This window comes from Eretmochelys imbricata, chromosome 7, assembly GCF_965152235.1.
Source record: "Eretmochelys imbricata isolate rEreImb1 chromosome 7, rEreImb1.hap1, whole genome shotgun sequence".
In the NCBI taxonomy this organism is placed as follows: domain Eukaryota; kingdom Metazoa; phylum Chordata; order Testudines; family Cheloniidae; genus Eretmochelys; species Eretmochelys imbricata.
In genome coordinates this window covers 119,265,138-119,290,250 of record NC_135578.1, presented here as the reverse complement: position 1 = coordinate 119,290,250, position 25,113 = coordinate 119,265,138, and the positions used below count along the sequence as shown (strand labels likewise).

General features: G+C 44.1%; 1 protein-coding gene across 1 annotated transcript in view; it reads left to right on the top strand.

Moving 5' to 3' along the window:
* Positions 1-25,113, top strand: part of SORCS3 (sortilin related VPS10 domain containing receptor 3) — a 496,377-nt gene that overhangs the window by 135,577 nt on the left and 335,687 nt on the right. The window contains exon 2 of the mRNA XM_077821813.1: positions 17,322-17,389. Coding sequence (XP_077677939.1) covers positions 17,322-17,389 — 68 coding nt within the window. The remainder of the gene's footprint in view (positions 1-17,321; positions 17,390-25,113) is intronic.

Sequence of the window (25,113 nt, the reverse complement as noted above, 5' to 3'; positions counted from 1 at the left end):
TGGCACCTAACATAACATTAGAACTGTGGAAGGCTTCGGACACTCAGAATGAGCACCTTCTAACAGGGGCAATATATAACATCCTGGAAAATTGTGTTGTCCTGCTCTAGTGGCTGAGCAGTTAGACGATAACAACCTACTACTGCTAGTTGCTAATAGTGTTAGGGCCAGATTTGCAAAGGTTGTTAGGCTCCTAGAGATGTGGACAGGCATTCAGTGGAATTTACAAAATCAATCAGTCAATGGGAGAGAGATGTTTGGCCTGCTTAGATGCATTTATAAATCCCCACTAGACGTCTATCTGCATCTCTAGGCACCTAAATATCTTTGAAAATCCAGACTGTTTTTTTTTTAGCTCAACCTGTAAATGCCCCTGCTTTTAGGGTCTGAACCAATGCAGTCCATGGAAGTCTTTCCATTGACTTCAGTGGGCTTGGAGTCAGGCCCTCTAGTGCTGAAGACCCAGGTTTCCCACCAGGCTAATGACCCATATGGGGGTAAGTTGCCCAACCTCATCACCCATATCTCAGAATGTGTTTCCAAATTGCCCTCTTTGGTGTTCAGTCCCTCCATGGACTTGCTCCAGCCTACATCACATATCTGACCTTTCCTTCTGCTCCCACTACCTCTGCTTACCTAGCACTGGTCTCTTCTCTGTGACGTCACACAGTGCAGCCACTGTAAGTGGCAGAGCCTTCTCTGATCATAAGAAGGGCCACACTGGGTCAGACCAATGGTCCATCTACCTCCGTATCCTGTCTTCCATCAGTGGCCAGTGCCAGATGCTTCAAAGGAAATGAACAGAACAGGGCAATTATCAAGTGATCCACCTCCTGTTGTCTAGTCCCAGCGCCTGGCAGTCAGAAGCTTCAGGAGCCTTCCTGTGTCTCTCTGCCTCATCAGCTCTCCATTTCACGTCCAATCTTGTCTGTGAACGGCCCTTCTTTCTCCTGCCTCTACCTCTCTCTGCTGCTGTTTATTATTTAACTTGGTAATTGTGTTATTTATAGTAACATTGTAAATGCATTTTGGGACACTTTTTTATAATAGATGTTATGAAAAATAAAACTGAATGGCATTGTGCAGCACAGCTGGTGCCTGCAGACTGTGGCTGATGTTAATTTGAGCCTCCAGAGAGCTGTAAATAGGTCCCTAATCCAGATACTTCACCCTCAAATTGCATGAAGTATTGTGTTTTCTGTACTGATCCCAGCTCTTCATCAGATGAGTTTTGCTGTTGAGGTAAAGAGCTGCTTAGAAATACATGGGGCCTGTTTTCCCCAAGGTGTTTGGGGTAGATCAGGGAATAAACACTGGGGAATTTGAACAAAGCTGCCACATTATTCAAAACTGGAGCTTGAAGTAGTCCTTACTCTGGCCAACCTCCCCATGAGCAGGTGGCATCCCATGTTGCTCCTAACAGAGTCCTGCCACCCACCCATCCAAAGTAGGGATCCAAACTTGTCCCCTTCCTGGGGTTTCCTTTTTTGTTAACTTCAACAACAAACATCCACTTGCTGCCAGAGTTTGCCTGTTCTAGGATTGTTGGTATGTGCAGGTATCCTCTGATCCGGCCCCTAATTCCTGCTGCACCAGATGGAAACACACAAACCCATTCAAGTACTGAATTGGAGTTAACAGAGCATGTCTGTTCTGGCTGCTGGCATGAATAAATGCAAGAATGTGTAAATTTTATGCAGGGTCCTACCACCTAACAATCTGTTACATTCCCATTTAAACTGACAAGACTTTTGCCTGAGTAAGGATGCCAGGATTTGCTTCCATACTTCAGTGTGTGGGGACAGAACAGGTTTGAAATGATGCTGTTGTGAAAAACCGAAAGCCCCATTCTTTCCCCTTTCTCTTTCACTCACTCTTTCTGAGGAAAGGTCACATTTTGAGATGTTGTGGAAGAGGGAACCATAAAATCTGATAAGTCTCTGGATGTGAGAACCTAAAGAGAGAGAGGAATACAAGGATGACTCTTGGGTTGAGAGTCTGGATGACAGGAAATATGATGATAGTAAAGGACCGGGGTAGTTGAAAGTGTTGAGCTTGTTGAGCTTGAGCTGATTGTGAGGCACCCAAAAGGAGCTGTCAGAAATACAACAGGCTGGATGTGGAGAAATATTTGAGTAGTCAGTGCAGATATGGCAACTGAAGCCACGAAAGTGCATGAGGCCACCAAAGATAAGGTGTAGAGCTGGTGTAAATTTTTCATTTAAAACATTTTTTTGACAAAAAATGGCTCTTGCATCAAAATGGAGATTTCCATGGGTCACGTCCAATTTTGACAAAAAGAAATTTGGATTTTCTTTTTTCCATTGACCAACTGAAAAACATGTTCCGTGTTTTGGCTGAAATTTTTAGATTCTCAGTTGCCAAAAATGAGAGGGGGTGCGGGAAAAGGTTTTCATTTTTTTTTTTAAGGACAACCTAAAATCTTTGAAGGAAAAATGTTGATGACAGCCAACTTTTCTGTTTTCATATGTATTTTTCATGGGAACCAAAAGCGTTGCCTGACCAGCTCTAACGCAAAGATGGAAGAGGAGACCAAGGGACTGTGCTCTGTGAGATTCCTGCAGATAGCAAAAGCGATAGAAAGAACTATTGAAGGAAATGCTGAAAGAGCAGCCACAAAGACAGACAGACAGACAGAAAACCATAGGAGGAAGAATGTGTTGAGGAAGGGGGAATAACTAGTGGGTGGTGGAAGGCACAGGAGAGGATGAGGATGGAGTATGAACTCAGCAACTCAGTTAGGAAGAGGGCACTGGCTTCCTTGGTGGTTCTAGTGAAGCAGGTTTTTTTCCTTCTTTTTTTAAAGACCTAAACTGACTTAAATCAGATCAGGACAATGAGGACTTACAGTTAGAGCTGAGCAAAACTCAGTATTTCCATCTCACTGGAAGTTCTGATATTTAGACATTTGTTTTCATCTCGAATTGGGATGAAATGTTGAAATACCAAATCATTTTTGCATAACAAAAAGTTCAGAAACATTTCTATTCAGCAATGTCAAAACACATTTTTTGTTTTGGTTTGCTGAAGTGAATAGAAACATTTTGCTTTGAATTATTTTCACATTGCACTGCATGTATCTATGATGCCATGGTGCCTCTTAGGAATTTTAGTTCAGCTGGTCATGCCCTCATTCCTCTGTATGGGACAGGCTCCCTGGCCAGACTACATCTCCCATGATGCACTATATGGCTTAGTCAAAGGGGAGACCACAGTGGATCATGGGAGATGTAGTCCAATTAAGGAGTCCCGCCCCTGGGGGAGGATGGGGGCAGGAAACATTCAAACTACAATTTCCATGAAGTATTGTGGCACCATAGGCAGATACTGTTTAATGTTGAACTGATTCAGAACAAAAATCTTTCAGTTTAGTTCAGCATAATGAAATATTTCAATTCAGTTCTAAATTATCCAGAACAAAATATTTCACATAGATTTTCCTGACAAAAAGCAATTTTTTCTTATTTTTTTGAAAAATCAATTTAGGGGAAACTACATATTTTCATCAAAAAATCACTTAGATGGAAAATTCCTAACAAGCTTTGGTTGCTGCTTTGAAATGAGGCTGGTCTTCAGACCCTTACTTGCCCTGGCAAAAAGAAAAGGAAAAGGAGTACTTGTGGCACCTTAGAGACTAAACAATTTGAGCATAAGCTTTCATGAGCTACAGCTCACTTCATAGGATGAAGTGAGCTGTAGCTCACAAAAGCTTATGCTCAAATAAATTGGTTAGTCTCTAAGGTGCCACAAGTACTCCTTTTACTTTTCTTTTTGTGAATACAGATTAACACGGCTGTTACTCTGAAACTTGCCCTGGCAGTTCATCATCACATCTCAAGTGCCGCTCGCTCTCTCGCCTTGTATCAACCATTTTTCTTTTTAACGAGAGCTCTACTCTGAAGCTTGTGCCCCCAAACTTTGAGTTCAGCCCATTTCCCAGCTCAGGTCCTGGCACTGGGAACTGTTAAATTACCCTTCGAGCTGGGATGTGGTTCCACAGAGTTAAATTGGAGCACAAGCTCTGCCTGCTCACAGAGGGTATTGAAAGATAATTGGAATAAGAGCCCCTTTTTTTTCCTGTCAGGTTTCCTGCTTGAACTTAGGGACTGAGATACATATCACAGCTTTGGGAAGAAGAAAAAGAAGTAAAAAAAAAAAAATTAAGGTGCCCAAGACTTTGGCCATGATATCTTAGCAGAGGGGACGGATGATCCAGTGTGGGCTGCTGAATCAATAAAAATAAATTATGAGTTCTTTGCCATTGCCTCCTTTTATGCGTGACAGAGGACCCTTAAATCATATCTCCACCAGCCAGTAGAGATTGTATTTATGTTTAACTGAGTTACACAAAGATAAAGCACGGGCTTCTGTTATTTTAAGCCATCTAGATGTCTTTTCTTGTGGGAATGCTTGTTTGCTCACAGCCGGGCCATCTAGAAGCAGCAGCAAAGATACTACGGGTGAAAATCATGCCTTGTCAGAGAAATGGCTTAGATAACCTAATAGGTCTTTTCCATCTCTGACTTCTGTGATTTGTGCTACTTGTGAGCTGTTGTGTTCCCTTCCCCTTACCCCCTCCCCCCGTGTGTTTGTTTATATTGGTTTGGGATCCTGCCCAACTATCCCCCGTGTTTTGCTGGTAGCTTTAAAAGACTGATTAATACACCATGCCTTCCCCAAAGACGAGCTTACCCTGACTCATGCCCAACAATTAGAATAATATTTAGCTTTTATGGAGTGCTTTTCATCTAGAGGGATGCCAAAATCCTTTACAAACCAACCTACCAGCTATGCTCAGGGATCCAGCCCAGCCTCTGGGGTGTTAACGCAACAGCTAGTTAATGGTGGGCAATAGCACCAATTGAAGCTACAGGGCGGAAGGAAGGATATGCTTCTGCAATTTGATCAGGATACCAGTATTAATTAATAATCTTCTCACAAATAATGCTATGGACCCTTTAATGACTAGAAAGAATAAGGGCCTCTTTTTTTCTCCCCCCCCCCACCCCAATATCCTGCCCCAAAGATAGCATGGTGCATCCTGACATCATGCAGGAGCAAATATCCTACCTCAGCAGCAGATTTGGGTGATCCTCCTACCAGCTCTGTTGTACTGACCCTTTAATGTTTTGGCTTTTGGGCCATACTTCAATAGCCAAATATATTCTGGGTTGCTTCTGCCTTGCAGCATTAAGGGCTGGTGGAGGAAGGTTTCCCAGTCCTGCTGCTGCAGAATTGGTGGAGGACAGGCTGTTTTGCTCTCTGCGGACACTTAGCGGTGCATTGGGGAAGAACTGGGTGACGATACCAGTCCCTGATGAATAATGACTGGGAGAGAGGGCTAGCGGACTGCTCGCTGAAGGAGGGGGCCAGGTAAGCCCACCGCGAAGTGAAGAGGGCAGCTGGCCATTCACAAAAACACTAAGAGGTGGAAAAGGCCACAGGATGCTCCTGTACAGAGTGGGGTGCTCTGGTTAAGTGGAAGGGAGCTCCAGGTCAGATGGGCAAGGGGAGCCCAGAGTAATAAGGGGGCAGCTGAGGGTGATATTCAGAATTGGATGGGGTGGGGGAATCTGTGGTGGGGTGTGCACCCTGATAGGGTGAATGAGGGCCTGGCAGTCCAATTAGATTACCTGGTGCCACCTGGGAGCAGAAGGGCCAGGGCTCGCTGCGGAAGGGCTGGGACAGCACTATAAAGCCAGGAAGTTGAAAGCTGAAAGCGGGCTGAAGGGGAAGGAGGCTGCAGCCACTCCCAGGGATGTAGGAAGTCGTGAGGGAGAATGAGGAAGTCCGGGGGAGATAAGCCCTCAGATGCTGCCCTAGAGGAAGGAGGCTAGCAAGAGGCTTGGAGGGGGTGAAGTAGCCATGGGGAGTAGAGCAGGCTCCTGTGGCAAACTCAGAAACAAGCAAGGGAAGAGAGAGGCTGGTAGGAAGGAGCCCAGCCAAACAGGGATGGGAACTAAGCAGACCTGAACTGCTGCTTATAGGGTCCCTGGGCCAGAACCTGGTGTAGCCTGACAGCCACTTGTATAGGGGCACAGAGCCCTGAGCTGGGGCTGAACATTGTAAGGAGAAGGCATTTGGACAATTTTGGACTTTGTACCCCTGGCAGGGGTGGACTAAATGGGGACCTGGTGGCAGTTTGGCCGGAAGAGAGACTGTCACAGACCAAGCAGAGAGCAGAAGGGTCACCCAATGTCACAAGAGCTTCTTTCCCAGATCTAGGCCCGAGGAGGGATACTAGCGGGGAACACCATTATAGGGTCTGACTATTAAGACCTCAACCTTTGACTTTTGGCCTATTTGCCAGTCATCACTGACCAGGCCTGGCCCTGCCTCACCTTTGTAATCACAAACCCCTGTTGGTGCATCAGCAGGCCAAATGATATGGAGGAGCTTTCTCACAGTACCCTTCTGTGTAGAAGAAATTGAAAGGGTTTATGCTCTTTGGCATCAAGATATTAGTAGCAGAAAAAGACCCCCAAATGGTTGCAGAAGCTTCCACAGAACTAGGCATGGTATTGGAACCGGAGTAAACAGGAAAGCCAGAGACCTCTTGCTAAGGAGGCAACAAACCCAGCTATCTCACTGTGCTCATGCCGTATTGAATCAGATATTGTGCACCACTAGTCTGGGCTAGGGAGAATCACAGCGGTTAACACTGTGTGAATGACTCTGTACTGCTAACAGAGTAACCTAAGGGCCCTGTGCTTCCGAAGCAGGAGAATCTGACTTCTCTCCCCATACTGTGGTGAATGTCTCAGGGCCTATGACATCCAGCCATAAGGACTATTGTCAGGTCCTCAAGGCGTGAGTAATGGTTTCATTATTATTTAACATTTATATTGCATTAGAGCCTAAAGACCACAACCAGGTCATGGCCCACTTGTGCTAGGCATTGTACAAACACCTAATAAATGACAGTCCCAAAGAGCATACAGAATGACAGGCAACAGAGCATTTCACATCTGGGTCACCAGCCCTGGTCAAAAGTGACTGCAGTTATGACTATTGGAGTGTTTAGCCTATAGGACAAAAGCGAATAGGTCAGTGAATAGTCCACTGAATGCAATCTGATGAAATGAGCTGTAGCTCACGAAAGCTTATGCTCAAATAAATTTGTTAGTCTCTAAGGTACCACAAGTACTCCTTTTCTTTTTGAAGTTGAGACTGGTCCATATCACAGTTGCACTAGTGAACACCTTTGTTGTCTGCATACAGGGCCTGGATGGATAGGCCTGACAAACGCCCTCTAATGCCCTAGAGGTGCGAATAGATGTGTGAAAACCTTAGAACCATAGAAAACCTCAGAAGGTCATCTAGTCCAACCCCCTGCTCAAAGCAGGACCAATCCCCAGTTAAATCATCCCAGCCAGGGCTTTGTCAAGCCTGACCTTAAAAACCTCAAAGGACGGAGATTCCACCATCTCCCTAGGTAACCCATTCCAGTGCTTCACCACCCTCCTAGTGAAAAAGTTTTTCCTAATATCCAACCTAAACCTTCCCCACTGCAACTTGAGACCATTACTCCTCATTCTGTCATCTGCTACCACTGAGAACAGTCTACATCCATCCTCTTTGGAACCGCCCTTCAGGTAGTTGAAAGCAGCTATCAAATCCCCCCTCATTCTTCTCTTCCGCAGACTAAACAATCCCAGTTCCCTCAGCCTCTCCTCCTAAGTCATGTGTTCCAGTCCCCTAATCATTTTTGTTGGATGCTTTCCAATTTTTCCATATCCTTCTTGTAGGGTGGGGCCCAAAACTGGACACAGTACTCCAGATGAGGCCTCACCAATGTTGAATAGATGGGAACGATCACGTCCCTCGATCTGCTGGCAATGCCCCTACTTATACAGCCCAAAAGGCCATTGGCCTTCTTGGCAACAAGGGCACACTGTTGACTCATATCTAGCTTCTCGTCCACCCTAACCCCTAGGTCCTTTTCTGCAGAACTGCTGTCTAGCCATTCGGTCCCTAGTCTGTAGCAGTGCATGGGATTCTTCCATCCTAAGTGCAGGCCTCTGCACTTGTCCTTGTTGAACCTCATCCGATTTCTTTTGGCCCAATCCTCGAATTTGTCTAGGTCCCTCTGTATCCTATCCCTACCCTTCAGTGTATCTACCACGCCTCCCAGTTTAGTGTCATCTGCAAACTTGCTGAGGGTGCAGTCCATGCCATCCTCCAGATCATTAATGTACCTGTCCTGTGGATGCAGATGGGGACTGCACTCCACAGAGTTGGCGCTTTTCAGGAGAAGTTTAAAAAAACATGCTCTCTCTCTCTCTGTTTACAACAGCAAATTTTGCTCGTTTGTTCTGCATTTCAGAAACGGGAATTTCAAGCTACATTTTCCACCCAGAAGTCTCCATTGACAGTGAAAAGACTCCCATTGGCTTCAGTGGGCGTTGGATCCAGCCCCAAGTACTTGTTTTCCAACCAAAAAATGAAAAGCAGCCCAGGCCAAAGAGGATTAAAAGAGGGCATTTTTCTTCAGTTCTTTTATTTGTTTTTGTTTTGAGGACACATTTGACAGTCTCAGCAATTTGGTGATCGCAGGGGCTCTTGAACATATTTAGCTTTTGTATCTGATCTCTGGACTCGTTTCTTTCATTTTCAGGGGTTTCTTTTGCCAGCCCTGCCTGAAGCCATATTCTGATTTTTTTTTCTTACATATTTTTATAGGAGCAGATCCTCTGCGGCTGTAGATTGGTTTGGTCAACTGGAGCCAGGGTGATTTACACCAGGAAAGGAACTGGCCCCTCAGGTGTTATCAGTGCCTTTCGTTCTTGTGAAATGAAACCCCTCAACCAATAGAGTTCTCAGACACCAGCTTCTGCGAGTAGGCTCACCAAAGCCAGTGAGGGAGGGTTGGTTTGTGGTGAGAGCATTGGGCTGGTGTTCTGAGAGATTCCGTTTCTCTTGCCCGTTGTGCCCAGACTTGCTGTGTCAGTTACTCTGAGCAAATTATAACTTAATCTTTCTCCACCTCAGTTTTCCTCATCAGTGAAACAAGGCTATTTCTTGTCTTTCTTACAGTGGTGGTATGGGCTGTGCCCCAATTAATGTTGTGCAAAGTGCTTTGAATTCCTCAGGTGGAAGGTACCATCATAATATTTAGCACCTCTGTCCTCTCTTCCCAGGAGGAAACTGTATTGTTAAGATGTTAACCACTACACCCAAGCAGCTGGGATAAGCGAGTGCAGTGTCATTGCATATGGCAGGTGTATATGACTGGGGATATGTGTGGGGCTAGGAGGAACGTCATGGTCCTGTCTAGAAAGGGTTGTGTGAACATTATTTTTGAGGAAGGAAGAAAAAAAATCACAAATCAAATCTCAGCGGGAGCCTCCCCATTTCAGCTGTTTTTGCATAACCCTACCCACCCCCCTCAAAAAAAACATGAATTTCCCTTGATCTTGATGCAAACCCATAAAATGAGATCAAATTCATTTCAAAGCTCTGCAGCCCTTAATTTGGAGTCTGTTAAGTGACCCAACAACAGATGAGATTTGTGTGGTGTGGGATTGGACTCTGAGTGCTTTTCTCCATGCTGGGGCCCTGATTTAGCAAAACTCTTTTGCACAACCTTAACTTTGAGTGTGTGAGGAGTCCCATGGAAGTAATTGACATTAATAGGACTAAAGTTAAGCAGATGTTTTTGTCTTGCTAGATCAGGCTGTGGACCGTATACTGTGCAGTTTCCTGTTGGTGGTAGAGACTGGCTTAATGACCAAATTAATTCCCGATGAAACTACATTGAAGTCCAGTGGATAAATTGGCTTGACTTTTTTTTTTCTTTAAGACTATAGTGCAAGCAATCAAACAGCCAGGAACTGCATCTGCCCTTTTTTGTTGGCTCTCAGAAACACTGGTGCTGGTCTCCCCTCAATTGCAGAAGGTCCATGGGGAGCACTGCCCGTTGGCCTATGTTTTCATCAGCCCCATCAGTGCAGCTGCTTTCATCAGAGTCCAGGAAATGCAAATTCCAATAGTGGACAAGCTTTCCTCAGCTAGCATTGAGGGAAAAGGTTACAAATGTGATGGAAAATGAGTATTTAGCTTGGAAATGAAAAAATGCACTCCAGCGTTTAAGAGTGTGAGAGGGAGAGCTCTCATTTTTCATAGCTAAAGCTATCCCTTCTCTCTCTTTTTTACAACAAGACACTGCCTGCACAACACGCCTTCCTTTGCTCCTTATTAATTACACTCTTCAAATATGTGGACAGGGCTACTGATGAGCTATGTTAATCTCTCTGCTGATAAAGCCGATTGCTGAGGATAGGGATGAATTGCATGCTGCGGTTCAAGGCTGGCTTCTCAGCTTCTCTACCTAAAGTGATCACACATATCTCTCTAATGAGGATGTCTCCTTGATACATGAGAGTAACTGCCTTTGACTTGACACTTCTCAGTTGTTTGGAAGTTCTTTATCAAGCCGCTGAAGGAATCAAATGCATTTACACTGTAAAGAGCCATACTTCTATGTGGGGGTATATGCAAAGCACTTCACCAATTTAGAGGTGGCAAGATCTGGGGAAAGATTTAATGAACTAAAGTTATTTTCCTTCATAGTAAAATTGTGTGGCCAGGAAAGGTTCTTACGCCCCTGAAGGTGCTCAGGGGCTCGTGAGCCCTTCTGTAATTTATGTTTTCAAGGATTCCTAATATTTCTTCCATACAACAGGAATTCCCCTGTGCTTGGTGTTTTCCATATGGACCAAAACTGAGGCGGCTGTGGCAGATCTAGGTCCATTTGCAGGTTCTTTCTCTGTGTGTTCTTTTTCTTTTTGCTCAAAGTAAAAGCTGCCAGATCGACCGGTCTTGGAGACTGAAAGCCTCTGTCTTGAGGAGAAGTACATTATGCTTGCCATGTATGCAGCAGTGCAAGCTTCCTCATGCTGTCCCTGCTGTCCCCACGCTTTCACCCTGACCTGGAGGAGCAACCTCTAGTGGACAAAAGCAGAGGCTGATACTTAGGCCTGGTCTACACTTAAAAGTTAGGTTGACTTAGCTATGTCTCCCAGGGCTGTGAAAAATATTGTGACCTGAGCTCTGTAGTTAGGTCGACATAATCCCTACTGTAGATGCAGCTAGGCTGATGGAAGAATTCTTCCGTTGACCAAGCTTTCACCTCTCGGAGAGGTAAATGAACTGCACTGATGGAAAAACCCCTTCCATCGAGGCAGGAAGCATCTTTGCTGTGGCGCAATAGCAGCTGTAGGGTAGACATGCCCTTAGAATGGAAACTCTTTGGATCAGGAACTGTCGTTTTGGTTCTGTGTTTGGACAACAGGGTCCTGGTCCATGATTGAGGCCCCTAGATGCTACTGCACTACAGATAATTAACTATAGTGGTAGGAGTTTTTTGTGGTGTGGCTGCTTGCTAGAGCCAGTTGGGATTTTTTTCTTCAAAATGATTTTTCAACAGATAATGCAGTTTCTGGAAAAAAAAATGATTTTGCTGAATTTTTTTCAAATTTTCCATTAGGAAAACCGAAATGAACGATTTCACTTCAGATAATTTAATTTTGAGTTAATTCAACGTTAAACGGCGTTTTCACATGAGATTGCATTGCCTCATGGGAGTTGTAGTTTGGCTGTCTCGTGTCCCTGTTCTGTCCTATGGGCTGGGCTCCCTGCCTGGACTACAATCTCCTATGATGCAATGTGGTCTCCCCTCTGACTGAGCTGCCTGGTGCCTCATAGAAGTCACATGACTAGGGGGCATCATGGGAAATTACTTTGGCCACAGAGCCCAGCCCCCAGGGGAGAATGGGGGCATCAAGTAAATGAACGCCAACACCCAGTTCAATAAACAGAAATTAAACCTTTCAATTCAGGCATATAGAAATTTTTCATTTTGATTGAAAATGCCAGAATGAAATGTCTCTCCATTTCCAACCCAATATTACTTGGAGAATTGTGTTTGGTGAAAAATTTTGATATTTCAACTTTTCATCAAAAAATATATATAATTTCAATATCAAAATTTTGCGCAGGATGGAAGTTCCCATTTTTGCTCAGCTCCAACACTTACCCGGTAGCGAATGGATTAAGTGTGCCAGCTGTATCTTGCATAGGGCACCAAACATCCTTTGGTCACAGCACTCTCTGGGAGACCCCGGTGGAAACTCTCTCTGTTGCCTTCTGCTTCTCAGGTTGTTGGGTACTGTTGAGCATAGTGTTGGGGTAGTACATGGAATTCCTCCCAAAGCAGGGTTGGAAATGCCTTATTGCCAAACGCTAACTTTTTAGCTTGGAAAAGAGATAACTGAGGGGGGACATGATAGAGGTCTATAAAATCATGACTGGTGTGGAGAAAGTAAATAAGGAAGTATTATTTACTCCTTCTCATAACACAAGAATTAGGGGTCACCAAATTAAATTAATAGGCAGCACATTTAACACAAACAAAAGGAAGTATTTTTTTCAAATTAATGCACAGTCAACCTGTGGCACTCCTTGCCAGAGGATGTTGTGAAGGCCAAGTCTATAAAAGGGTTCAAAAAAAGAACTAGATAAGTTCATGGAGGATAGGTCCATCAATGGTGATTAGCCAGGATGGACAGGAATGGTGTCCCTAGCCTCTGTTTGCCAGAAGCTGGGAATGGGCAACAGGGGATGGATCACTTGATGATTACCTGTTCTGTAAATTCCCTCTGGGGCACCTGGCAGTGGCCACTGTCAGAAGACAGGATACTGGGCTAGATGGGCCTTTGGCCTGACCCAGTATGGCCATTCTTATGGTAACTTTCCTGGCAGATAAGTTATTTCAGAAATGTGTTGTCCAGCCCTCTTTGCCTAGGACGGTGGTGGCTGTGCAAAATCTTAAACAGGCCCTGAAGTTTCTTGAAGATAACTGCTAAGTACCGTGCCATTTAAAAGCCTGTCTGAAAACAAACTGGGACCTTGGCTGTTTCTTTCAGTCTGTGATGTATGTCTTGGCTGTATGTATGACATTGCTTTGGTAGTTTCGTTTGCTCCCTTAGTATCACAAGGCAATGTCATGAAGAAAGGGACTTTCACAGCTTTAATCACAAAGGTTTGATATTAAGACTCCCTGCAATCCTCCCTGGTTTTTAAACTCCCCAACCTGTTGTACATGTTACACGTATTGACTCTGAAGTGGCTTGTTTCATAAGCGAGAGCTGTGTTTTGTGCTGGCAGAAGCCACTCCGTTTGTGGTTGTAGTATGAGCATGCCTCCAGCATTGGGCGTGTGTGTGTGTGTGTGTGTGTGTGTGATTGTGATTTGTTTGTGTGATACGTTGTAGGGACTCTGTTGTAGATCACTAATGCTTCAAGCAACTCCTGTTATTTTCTAGGACCCTTTGTGAGGTTTATCTGCTAAGGGCTGCTTACATTTCTGCTTTGCTCTCATTTTCAGCATGGTTTCCAGACACTAAAGGCAGTAGTAGGCCTGGATTCTGCTTTGTTATGCTGGTGTCAATCCAGAAGAGCTCCCCCAAAGTTGATGGCTTTACTCCAGATTTAAACCAGGATGACAGAGCTGGATTTGGCCCATTAGTGCATAGTCAGCATTGGCCTAGTATTCGCAAGTTTTGCTAATGATAAATTACATGCTGTAAGGTACAATGACAATGAGCATGAAACGCAGCCAGGGCTGTGTAAGGAACCGAGGCCTTACAGAGAGAATATGAACACAGCATCCACTGGAAATTACAGGGGAAATTAAATAGGCAGAATGTAATTACCCTGTTGGAATCTGTCCAGGATGCTGGGACCCAATATATCTCATACATCTAAGATCTGATCCAGCTCCCATTGAGTTCAATGGAAGCTGGATTGGGTTCCTAAACTGGAAAACAAGCACCATGTCACTATAAGAAAAATCAAACCTTCGAGTGGCTTTACGTCTCAGGCGAAAGATTACCCTTCCAGTACCACAGCGCCCCCTAGATTTGTGTGGGGCATTGATTCAGGAGTCAGAGGGAAGAGCGCCACCTCCTGAGTGACTAAGAGCACTACCCTTGAAGGGTACTGGTGGCGTTGCTTCTCAGATCTGACAAGAGCATTGCCGCGGGGCAATAGGAAGCATCCTAAAACTAAGCCACTCTAACCAGGGTATCCTTGAGACAGTGGGAATCCAGCCCCATTGCATCCATCACCCAGCATGTAGTGATGGATTGTGGGATGTTAATCAGGAAAGGCAAACTTGTGCAGCAGCCAGGTGACTGGGTCACCATTTCTTGCTGATAGTTCCTCATCTTGTGCGGAAGGCTGTGTAGAAGCTTTTAATTTATAGCATGAAGGTATTTTTCTTATTTCCCTCCTGCATCACGTTGATTTATAGAGTGACCTACCCTGACTCAAATCTGTCCAGCAACTGTTCCTTCACGTTCCCTGCCAAAAGCTGCTTAACTTATATTTCCCCCCTCCCCCACTTAAGTTCTACCCTGGAGGAAATAATGGAGCCAAACAAGAGCAAGAGAGAGAACAGTAACCACAGTATAAAGATGAATGAATGCTTGAAACAGACATCCCATCTATTAACCTAGGCAGAAGCAGGTGCCCCAGGGTCTTTTATAGTTCCCATAGATCTCTTCCCTCTGATATGCTGTCAATAAGACGGTACTGCAACCTGGGTTTTGTGACAGTGATTAACACATTTGCACTTTTCCCTTCAGCTAGGATGACCAGATAGCAAGTGTGAAAAATCGGGACGGGGGTGGGGGGTAATAGGAGCCCATATTAAAAAAAAAAAAAAGCCCCAAATATCGGGACTGTCCCTATAAAAGTGGGACATCTGGTCACCCTACCTTCAGCCTTTAACTCATTGCCCCAGGTGGCTGTTAAGCAGGGAAAGGCCAAATTAAAGGCCTGGCCCTGCAAATGCCATGGAGTGTAGTGCACCAACCAGGTTTTTGAAAAATGGTCTAAATATTTTCATTTTTTAAAAAAATGCCAATTTTTTTTTAAAAAAGGGCCTATTTTGAGCCCTGGAAAACATAGAAACAAGGGTGAGATTTCAAAATTTTGCAAAATTGAAAAACAACCCAAAACCCCAATAAGGGCATGGGGCAGGTCTACACTGTCACTTCAGTCAATCTAAGTTACGTCGCTCTGGGGCGTGGAAAAGGCCCCTCCCCTGAGTGATGCAAATTTTGCACTGTCCAAACAGGCACTTTATCGGTGGCAGACGCTCTTCTGCTGACATAGCTTCCGCCTCTCACTAAGGTGGAGTAATTATGCTGACGGGAGAGTGCTCTCCTGTTGGCACAGAGTGTCTTCACCAGATGCTGTGCTGATGTGTCATAGAATAGAATCATAGAATATCAGGGTTGGAAGGGACCTCTGGAGGTCATCTAGTCCAACCCCCTGCTCAAAGCGGGAGATGTAGCTCTGTAGTGTAGACTTTCCCCTGTTGGGTCCCATTAACGTCAGTTGGATGAATCACATTGTAAGTACTGTATTAGGCTGCAAAGCCTAGATTTGTAAAGGTATTTAGGCTCTGTTCAGCATTTCAACACCTACAAGACTTAGGAGCCCAAGACTTAGTCTACACCTAAAACTTAAGACGGCATAGCTACGTCACCTAGGGATGTGAAAATATCACACTCCTGAGACGTAGTTAAGCCAGCGTAAGCCCCACGGTAGAAGCCTCTGGATTGGTGGAAAAATTCTTCCTTCAACATTGCTACCATCTCTCCCTGGAGTGTATGGTGTTACCTTTTAAATTAGTTAAGTGTCGCCGTGGTGAGCCAAGCAATGCCTAGATACCTTTCATAATCTGATGTTGGCAGGAGTGTCCTACCTGTAGAGCTACGTGTGCAGGGGAAAGAAGAAGTGGGAGAAAGCATCATTATTGGCACTCTGAGTAATGTTATGTGGAGGTCTTATGGGAGGGGGCAAGTACAGCTGGCATAATATCTCTAGGTGTGCTGAGGGGTGTGAGCTCACCAGCAACCCGTTACACCTTTTAACTTCCCTTCCAGCACAGCTGACCAAGGCCTTGATTCAGCCAAGTACTCAAGCATGTGCTTAACTTTAAGCACGCTTCTCTTCCAGAGAAGAGCAACAACAATGATTAAAGGTCTAGAAAACATGACCTATGAGGGAAGATTGAAAAAACTGGGTTTGTTTAGTCTGCAGAAGAGAAGACTGAGGGGGGACATGATAACAGTTTTCAAGTACATAAAAGGTTGTTACAAGGAGGAGGGAGAAGAATTGTTCTTCTTAACCTCTGAGGATAGGACAAGAAGCAAGGGGCTTAAATTGCAGCAAGGGAGGTTTAGCTTGGACATTAGTAAAAACTTCCTAACTGTCTCTGGAATAAATTGCCTAGGGAGGTTGTGGAATCTCCATCGCTGGAGATTTTTAAAAGCAGGTTAGACAAACACCTGTCAGGGATGGTCTGATAATACTTAGTCCTGCCATGAGAGCAGGACTCTGGACTAGATGACCTCTCAGGTCCCTTCCAGTCCTATGATTCTATGTAAGTCCCATTGACTTTCATGGGCCCTACGTACTGACTATAAAAGGGGGTGAAACAAAACCTTAGCTTGAATTTTGGCATGTTCAAAATCTGAATCTGCATTTTGTGCTTTGAACACATCTCTGCTAAAGGTAAATAGTCCTGGAAATTGCTCGGGATTATGGCCGTCCCATTTTCCCAAGGGTTGGGATAAAGCTTTGGCTTTGTTTCTTTTATGTATGGTTCAGGTAATGTTTCTTTACCTGAAACGCTGAGGTTTTGCCCATGATTGATTTTGAAGCCCTTTGTATGCGAGCAAGGCAGATTTTGACCCCAGTCCAGCAGTCTGATCCTAGTTGGGAGTGTGAACTCTTATGCCTAGGGAAAGTCTCATAAAAAAGAATGGCGCTTAGCACAGGTGTGCAGACTGGTTCAGGGCCTGCGCATGAATCCTTTCTCCATGGATCTTCATTGTGTCTGAGGACTTTCGTTGTCAAGCACCTTGGGGAATAAAGAGAGGAGTAGTCGAGTGTGATTTCTGGTCGGGCTACTTGGATAACAAGGCCCATCTCGTTCCATCCCTGACCTTGAATAACTACAGCTGTGGAGAAGCTAGCTAACAATGTTAAAGGAATTCTTGTTGGCATGTTTTATTTCAAATGCAAAACATCCCACGGATTAAAATAAATGTTACTAGTTACATGGATGCATTGAGCTAATGATTTTCTTTTTACCTACTTGATCCTATAATAACCCAAATTTAATGGATAAATGCTAAGCTCTCCTTTGGGTGATTTCAGATGCATTAAGTACATAGTTACAAAATCTTAAAGGAAGATTCTTTTCTTTTTCTTTCTCCCCTGCAGGTGATTCTCATTCTAACAAAGCTCTACGACTTCAACTTGGGGAGCGTTACTGAAAGCTCGCTGTGGAGGTAAGTGGTTTGCGGAAATCACAGTGAATGGCAGGGAGCGGTTTGCTGGGCCTCATGTCAAATGGGCTGCTGAGACCAAGAGAACCTGAATTGGATGATCAGGGAAAGGTGGGGGAATCAGAATGAGCTTGTGAGCTACTCTGGGAAAACAGTCTTTGTTTGTGAGCTCACTAATTGTACGCCAGTAAGAGGTGGATGGATAGGTGGTGTTCTGATTAAGATACCTGACTGGGACCTAAGAGATCTGGGTGTTGGTCCTACGTCTGCCATAAATTCACCGTAGGCCTTCACGCACCTGGCTGACCCTCAGTTACCCATCGGTTAAATGGGGACAATAATCCTCTTTTTTTTTTTTGGCTGCCTTACGTTATTTAGATCACTAACTCTTCAGGGCAGGGATTGTCTCTTATTCTGCTTGTGTACAGTGCCTAGCACAATGGGGTCTGATATGAGCTAGGAACTCTAGGCACTGATGTAATGCAAATAAGAAAGATGGCCAGAAGAAAAGTCTGTTAGAGAGAGTACATCGGGGAATGACATTTAAAAAAAAAAAAAAAAAAAGAAAACCAATTCAGACCAGTAAAAACTTGATGCCAAAGAGACTGGTCTTGGCTAAGTGAAAAAGCCCACCTAACTTCTGCATACAGCTGTTGTATTATTATTTGTCTTACCATAGGAGCCCTAGACATGGATCGGGGCCTCACTGTGCTAGGCGCTGTACAGACATAAAACTAAAAGGTGGTCCCTGACCCAACAAGCTTTCCCCTTGCATCCAATCCTGTCCTGTATTTCTCATATAGTGGCCCAAATCCTGGACCCACGGATACTTACAGCAAAACTTCCATTGATTAGGATTGGGCTCAGGAATTCTTGTTACAGGTGGAGAACTTTTATTTGCAAAGCATGTTTACAGTGCAAACAGCTAACTTACCATCCCAACCAATCCTCTCCTCCACCTTTGAGCCCCTCTGGAAGGCAGGCAGGTGGTATCACGATTCGGCACATAGGTGGAGGTGAGCAGAGGCGTGTCTGAAGTCTCACAGGGGAATCAGTATCCAAATTGGAATTAGAATCAGGAGTTCCAGGCTCAGTTCACACCTCCCATGTGTTGTGCCATTACTGACTTGGATAGATTAGCCAATATACAGTGAGTTTACTGGTTGTACTTTGTTTCTTCTGTGGCCATTTAATGACCGTGTTTTATGCAAGCATTTGAATTCTCTCAACAGATTCAAATTGCAGAGACTGAGCTGCAGTCCTGCTACGAAATTACAGGGGGATTTAAATAGGCACACAATATCTTTCGGCTCATGGAACTACAACGTGGATGTTTTATATATATGCCATGTACAAATGGGTGGGTGTGTATGAGTGTCACACAATTATAAGTGTGTGTTAATAACATATATACACAGGTTTACAGACAGCATATAAATATGTGGGCCATATCCTTAGCTCGTGTAAATTAGCTTAGCTCCATTCAAGACAATTTACACCAGCTGGGGATCTTGACATTTGTATTTCCGCCTGTTCTGCAGAAAGGCAGAGTCTTAAACCGAGCGAAATGGTTTTTCAATGGTATGCACCATACAGGGCAAAATAAATTTTCCAGGGCTGGGACTATACTTCACTGTTATACCTATTATAGTGCGTTTATTGTTAACTTGCAGCAAGAATTATTAGTGAGTCTGCCAGTCAGTCCGTGGTAAAACTCTGTTACTGGCTGTGTCACTTCTGCACAGACACTCTGTTGCCCTGCTTTCCACCCAGACTTTTTGATGTCTTTGTTCTCCTATTAACTTGAAAGTCACTTTTGCAAGACAGTTTCAGGAGCATTACCGGATGGGGGCTAACCATACAGCAGAGTCAGTTAATGCATTAGGAGTTAATTGTTCATAATAGCTCTTGAAACTTCTTGACTTGCCTGGCAACTCTAAAGCCTAATTGCACTATACCATGGTAATCTGCAAATGTATAAATAATCATGAAACTAAGAAGGAACACAGCCGTTTTCACTTACCTCGTACTTTTCAGGGTCTTTAAGCCTTGACAACTTTTGCCTTGCACCTAACAAGTACAAATGACACAGTAATTATACTTTAAGCATAATTACCACGCAATCTGCTCTGCATAAATAATGTAACGAGCCAGCAAATCCTGTCTTAATGCCAAGAAATTGCAGCCGCATTTGAGCTGTGCAAAAAGGTGATAGTGACATTCCTCTTGGAGTTTTTTCTTTTTCAGAGAGAGGAAGGTGGAGATTAGCCATCAGCTCAAACTAAATGTTTCCAAGAATGTCTTATAGCTCATAAAGAAGATATGCTAAAAACGTAGACAGCTTTGTGAAACCCATTTTAGTATTGTCCATCTAGTTTGCAGCAGAGATTACAGAGTGGTAAATAATGACATGGAAAAAGAAAAGGAATACTTGTGGCACCTTAGAGACTAACAAATTTATTTGAGCATAAGCTTTCCTGAGCTACAGCTCACTTCATCGGATGCATTCAGTGGATTCATTTCAAGTTCACGAAAGCTTATGCTCAAATAAATTTGTTAGTCTCTAAGGTACCACAAGTCCTCCTTTTCTTTTTGCGGATAAAAAATGACATGGAGTGGGTTCTTGTGGCTAAATCAAGGGATTAGGAGTCATGGGTTCTGTTCCAAGTTCTGGTCAGGAGTGAACTCTAGTGATTAGAGCAGGGGACTGGGAGTCAAGACTCCTGGGTTCTAATACCAGTTGATTTGCCTGATGATCCTGGGTAAGCCCCTGTGCCTCAGTTTTCTCATCTGAAAAATGCAGAATAAAAAGGTTTCATGAAGGCTTGTAAAGTGCTTTGAGTTCCTCTAATGGAAGGTGTTACAGTAATGCATGATCTTTATTAATAATGGCATATTCAATGGTAAGAATGAGCTGATAAATACTCACATACAACATGATATCTGAGCTCCTGTGTGGTTTAAAATAATCACAAGTATGTACAGGGACTCCTGGATTTTTCTGTTTTCTGGGGTTAAGGCATGTTCTTGCAACTACACAATAGTTCTGCTCTCCTAAACAATAGCACTTCTTGATCCTGGCTCTGAATAGTCAGCAAACAGGTCGGTTTCCAGAAGAGAAGGACTCTTATGGCAGACAGCAGTAAACCATGTACTAAAGCTTCAGAGGAGGTGGGAATAGGAAACCATGCAGTATTGTCTCCAAATTTGGGCTTCATCCTTCATTCCTCACGCATCAGAAACTGCCACTGAATTCCCTCGTGGTCCTTGGGAGACTAAAATGAGAGGCTGCTTTTAATGAAAAACTGCACGGCAATAGAAAAGCTATTCTGAACCCTGCATCTAAATACAAAGACAAGTAAATCAATAGGAAAATGTCCTGAGTGTAATTAAAAAGAAAAAAAAAAAAAGAATTAACAGCCATATTGGATGCTGCTCTGCTAACTGTCTGATGTCGGTTAAGTCAGAGGAAATGCTACTCAGCATTCAAACGAAGGCATAGAGGCATTGCTGAAGCCCTGTGAATGTTTTTATTTTCTTATGTCATTTTTCATATTATTTTGGGAATATGGTGGTGTGGCTTTTTTTTTTTTTAAAGTTTTATCCATCTTAGCGATTTTAGCAATGCAGAAGGGAGTTGAAAGGGGTCGGGTCAGGTCCTGGGAGGACTGTGCTGGGGGAGGTGTGATGCAGAGCGAGCCTGCCCCTCATTCGCCCTGCAGTGGCTGATCCTGTCCCGCAAGGCTGGGCCCAGGCCTCTGCTCTGGGTGTTGTGATCAAGCGCATGGGGTTGCAGCACCACTGAGCTTTGGCCTGGCTGCTTCCTCATCATGATGATGTAGGGGTGCGAGGCCAAATTTGAGTGAGTGGTACTGTGACCCAGTGTGCCAGGTTGCAATGCCACGAACTCAGATTTGGCCTGGTCACTCCTACTCCCCCACTTCACGACGGAGGGATGGCCAAACCTGAACGACACTGTGCCCCTATATGCTAGGCTGCACCACCCAGACCGTGGAGCCGGGCCTAGCCCTGCGGGACAGAAGCCAGAGGAGCTGCTGCTGCAGGGTGAGGGTTTTTTTAAATTTTGTTTTATATGTTGTTTCTGGTTTTATGTTGTGTTATATTGTATTTGTGAAAAACACTGGGCTCTTGGCCTTGCTATAACAGATTGGTCTAGGGGTCCCCTACTCCAACATCTGGTTCTCTGGCCAGTACCAATTACTTCAGAGGAAAGTGCAAGAAAACACCACCCTGGACCTAACCCTCTCAGGACTGGTCTACACTAGAAAATTAGATCGACCCAGCAGTGTTGCTCAAGAGTGTGAAAAATCCATCCCCTGAGCAACACAGTTAAGCCAGCTAAGTCCCCGTGTAGATAGGCTAGGTCGATGGAAGAATTCTTCCTTTGACATAGCCACTGCCTCTTGGAGAGATGGCTAGCTTACGTTGAGAACCCCTCCCATTGGCAAAGGTAGTGTCCACACTGAAACGCGACAGCAGCATTTCAAGCACAGGTGCCGACTTTCCAAAGTGCTGGGGGGTGCTCGACTCCCAGGCCCCACCCCCGCTCTGCCTCTTCCTGCCCCCACTCCAACCCCGCCCCGCCTTTTCCCAGCCCTCTCCCGAGCGCGTCCTCACTCCTTTCCTCATGGAAAGGTTTTGCTTTCCATAGATTTTTTTTTCATAAAAAAACTCAAAAAACTTAATCAAAAATTTACTCTGAAATGCTGCTGTCAGGGTTCCTTCCCCACTCTGAACTCTAGGGTACAGATGTGGGGACCTGCATGAAAGACCCCCTAAGCTTATTCTTACCAGCTTAGCTTAAAAGCTGCCACCACCAAAGTGTTACACAAAGAACAGGGAAAGAGCCCGCTTGGAAACGTCTTTCCCCCCCAAAATCCCCCCAAGCCCTCCACCCCCTTTCCTGGGGAAGGCTTGATAAAAATCCTCACCAATTTGCATAGATGAACGCAGACCCAAACCTTGGATCTTAAGAACAATGAAAAGCAATCAGGTTCTTAAAAGTAGAATTTTAATTAAAGAAAAAGTAAAAGAATCACCTCTGTAAAATCAGGAAGGGAAACACCTTACAGGGTAATCAGATTCAAAACATAGAGAATCCCTCTAGGCAAAACCTTAAGTTACAAAAAGACACAAAAACAGGAATATACATTCCATTCAGCACAACTTATTTCAACAGCCATTTAAACAAAACAGAATCTAACGCATATCTAACTAGATTGCTTACTGACTTTTTACAGGAGTTCTGACCTGCATTCCTGCTCTGGTCCCGGCAAACGCATCACACAGACAGAGAGGACCCTTTGTTTCCCTCCTCCCCGAGCTTTGAAAGTATCTTGTCTCCTCATTGGTCATTTTGGTCAGGTGCCAGCGAGGTTATCTTTAGCTTCTTAACCCTTTACAACTGAAAGGGTTTTTCCTCTGGCCAGGAGGGATTTAAAGGTGGTTAGCCTTCCCTTTATATTTATGACAGCTGCTGTAGAACCTCATGCTCTCATTCTCCCCTACGGGCGAGGCTGCTAGTCAGACTTCAGCTCCCATGATACACTGTGGCCATGCCACTGTCAGAATGCACCACCTCCCCTACTAGAAGGGGAAACAGTGATGATGGGAGATGGAGTCCAATCAGGGAGCCTGGCCCACAGAGGAGTATGGAAGCATGAGGTGCATGAACTACAACACCCAGGGAGCATTGCAGCAACTTTTCAGAATCAAAACATTTTGCTTTTCTGTTTCTCTTTGGAAATTTGTACTTTTCTGTTGAGGGTAGGGAGAATCTGACCAGTGGTTGATTTATATCTTTAAGCCTGGTGGTTCATAGCACTTCACTTCTAGTTTTCACTTCTAGTTTTTTCCCCCTCTGTCTAGTACAAAGGTGGGAATTTAAATTATCTACATGAATGTCTCTCTTTTTTTGTTAATCTTGGCCTCAGATATATCTTATGGCATGGAGTTCCACAGGTTAACTATGTATTATGGAAAAAAGAAATCCTTTCATCAGTTTTAAGTCTGTTGCCTTTCAGTTTCATTGCATATGCCCTTGTTCTTGTATTGAGAGATTGGGTAAACAGGAGCACCCGATTCCATTAGTTATATTCTATAACTCTATCATGTCCCCTTTTTTATTTGTCTCCTCTCTCAACTAAACACTCTCAGTCTTTCCCGTTCTTCTTTATATAGAAGCTTCTAATCTTCTAGCCACATTCATTGCTCATTTATGGGCCTGTTCTATTTCTGCTAGATTATTTTTGAGATAGGGTGACTAGAGGTGAACATAACATTCCAGATGAGGGTGTACCAGGGCCATGATGATAATTTCAGTATTTTCTATCCCATTCTTTATACAGCCTCCCATTTTTTCGGTCTAAGGCTACAGATTGAATAGAGATGTCTATTGAGTTTGCTGTAATGTCAGCCATATCTCTGTTCTGAATTGTTACTTTAGAACCTAGGAGTTCTTTGTACAGTGGTAGAGAAAAAGACTGTTCCTGACCCAAAAAGTTTACAATCCAAATATAAGACAAGAGACATCCGTGTGATACAAGAACAGAGAACTGACCTGGGAATCACAAGGTAGCACTGAGATCTATATGATCAGCATGATAAGCAGTGACCACAACACACCAGCTTTTTTAAGCCAGAGGGAGTAGCTCAGATTCTTCCTTCCAATAAGCGTGATTTTGCATATGTCAAAACTGAATTTCATCTGCTGTCATGTTGCCTGTTACTTAGCTTGTTTAGGTCCTCCCGGAGTTCTTCACATCCTTCTTTGGTCATGATTAATATAAATAATGTTGTCCCTTTGACCCATGTAGTTAGCTTGTATTTGGGGCTTTGTAGGGTTATTTCCATTACAAGGAGAAATTAATGATACAAGTTGGGTATATTCTTTGGTATAACCTTGTTTGTTTCCAAAAAGAAGCCATCAAATTCTGTTTTCATGAACATGTTAGAAACAAACAGCAGCTTCCTCTCTGAGAAATCCTCACGTCTACATTAGAATGGCCGAACTGGGTCAGACCAATGGTCCATCTAGCCCACTATCCTGTCTTCCGACAGTGACTGGTGCCAGATGCTTCAGAGGGAGTGAGCAGAACAGGGCACTTTATGCAGTGATTTCCCCCGTCACCCTCTTCCAGTTTCATGCAGTCAGAGGTTTAGGAACACCCAGAGCATGGAGGTGCATCCCTGACCATCTTGACTAATAGCCATTGATGGACCTATCCTACATGAACGTATTTCATTCTTTTTTTGAACCCAGTTATACTTTTGGCCTGGCAACGGGTTCCATGGGGTGACTGTGCATTAGGTGAAAAAGCACTTCCTTTTGTTTTAAACCTGTGCCCATTAATTACATTGGGTGACCCCTGGTTTTTGTGGTCCATGAAAGGGTAAATAACAGTTTCTTGGTCACTATCTCCACATCATTGGTGATTTTATAGAGCTCGATCCCCTTCAGTCATTTGTTTTCCAAGCTGAACGTCCCAGTCGTCTTAATCCCTCCTCATATGGAAGCTGTTCCATACCCCCTAATAATTTTGGTTGCCTTCTCTGTAGTTTTCCCAGTTCTAATGTATCTTTTTTTGATATGGGGTGATCAGAACTGTGCACAGTATTCAAGGTGTGGGCGTACCATGGATTTTTACAGTGGCGTTATGATGTTTTCTGTCTTATTATCTATCCCTTTCCTAATGGTTCTTAACATT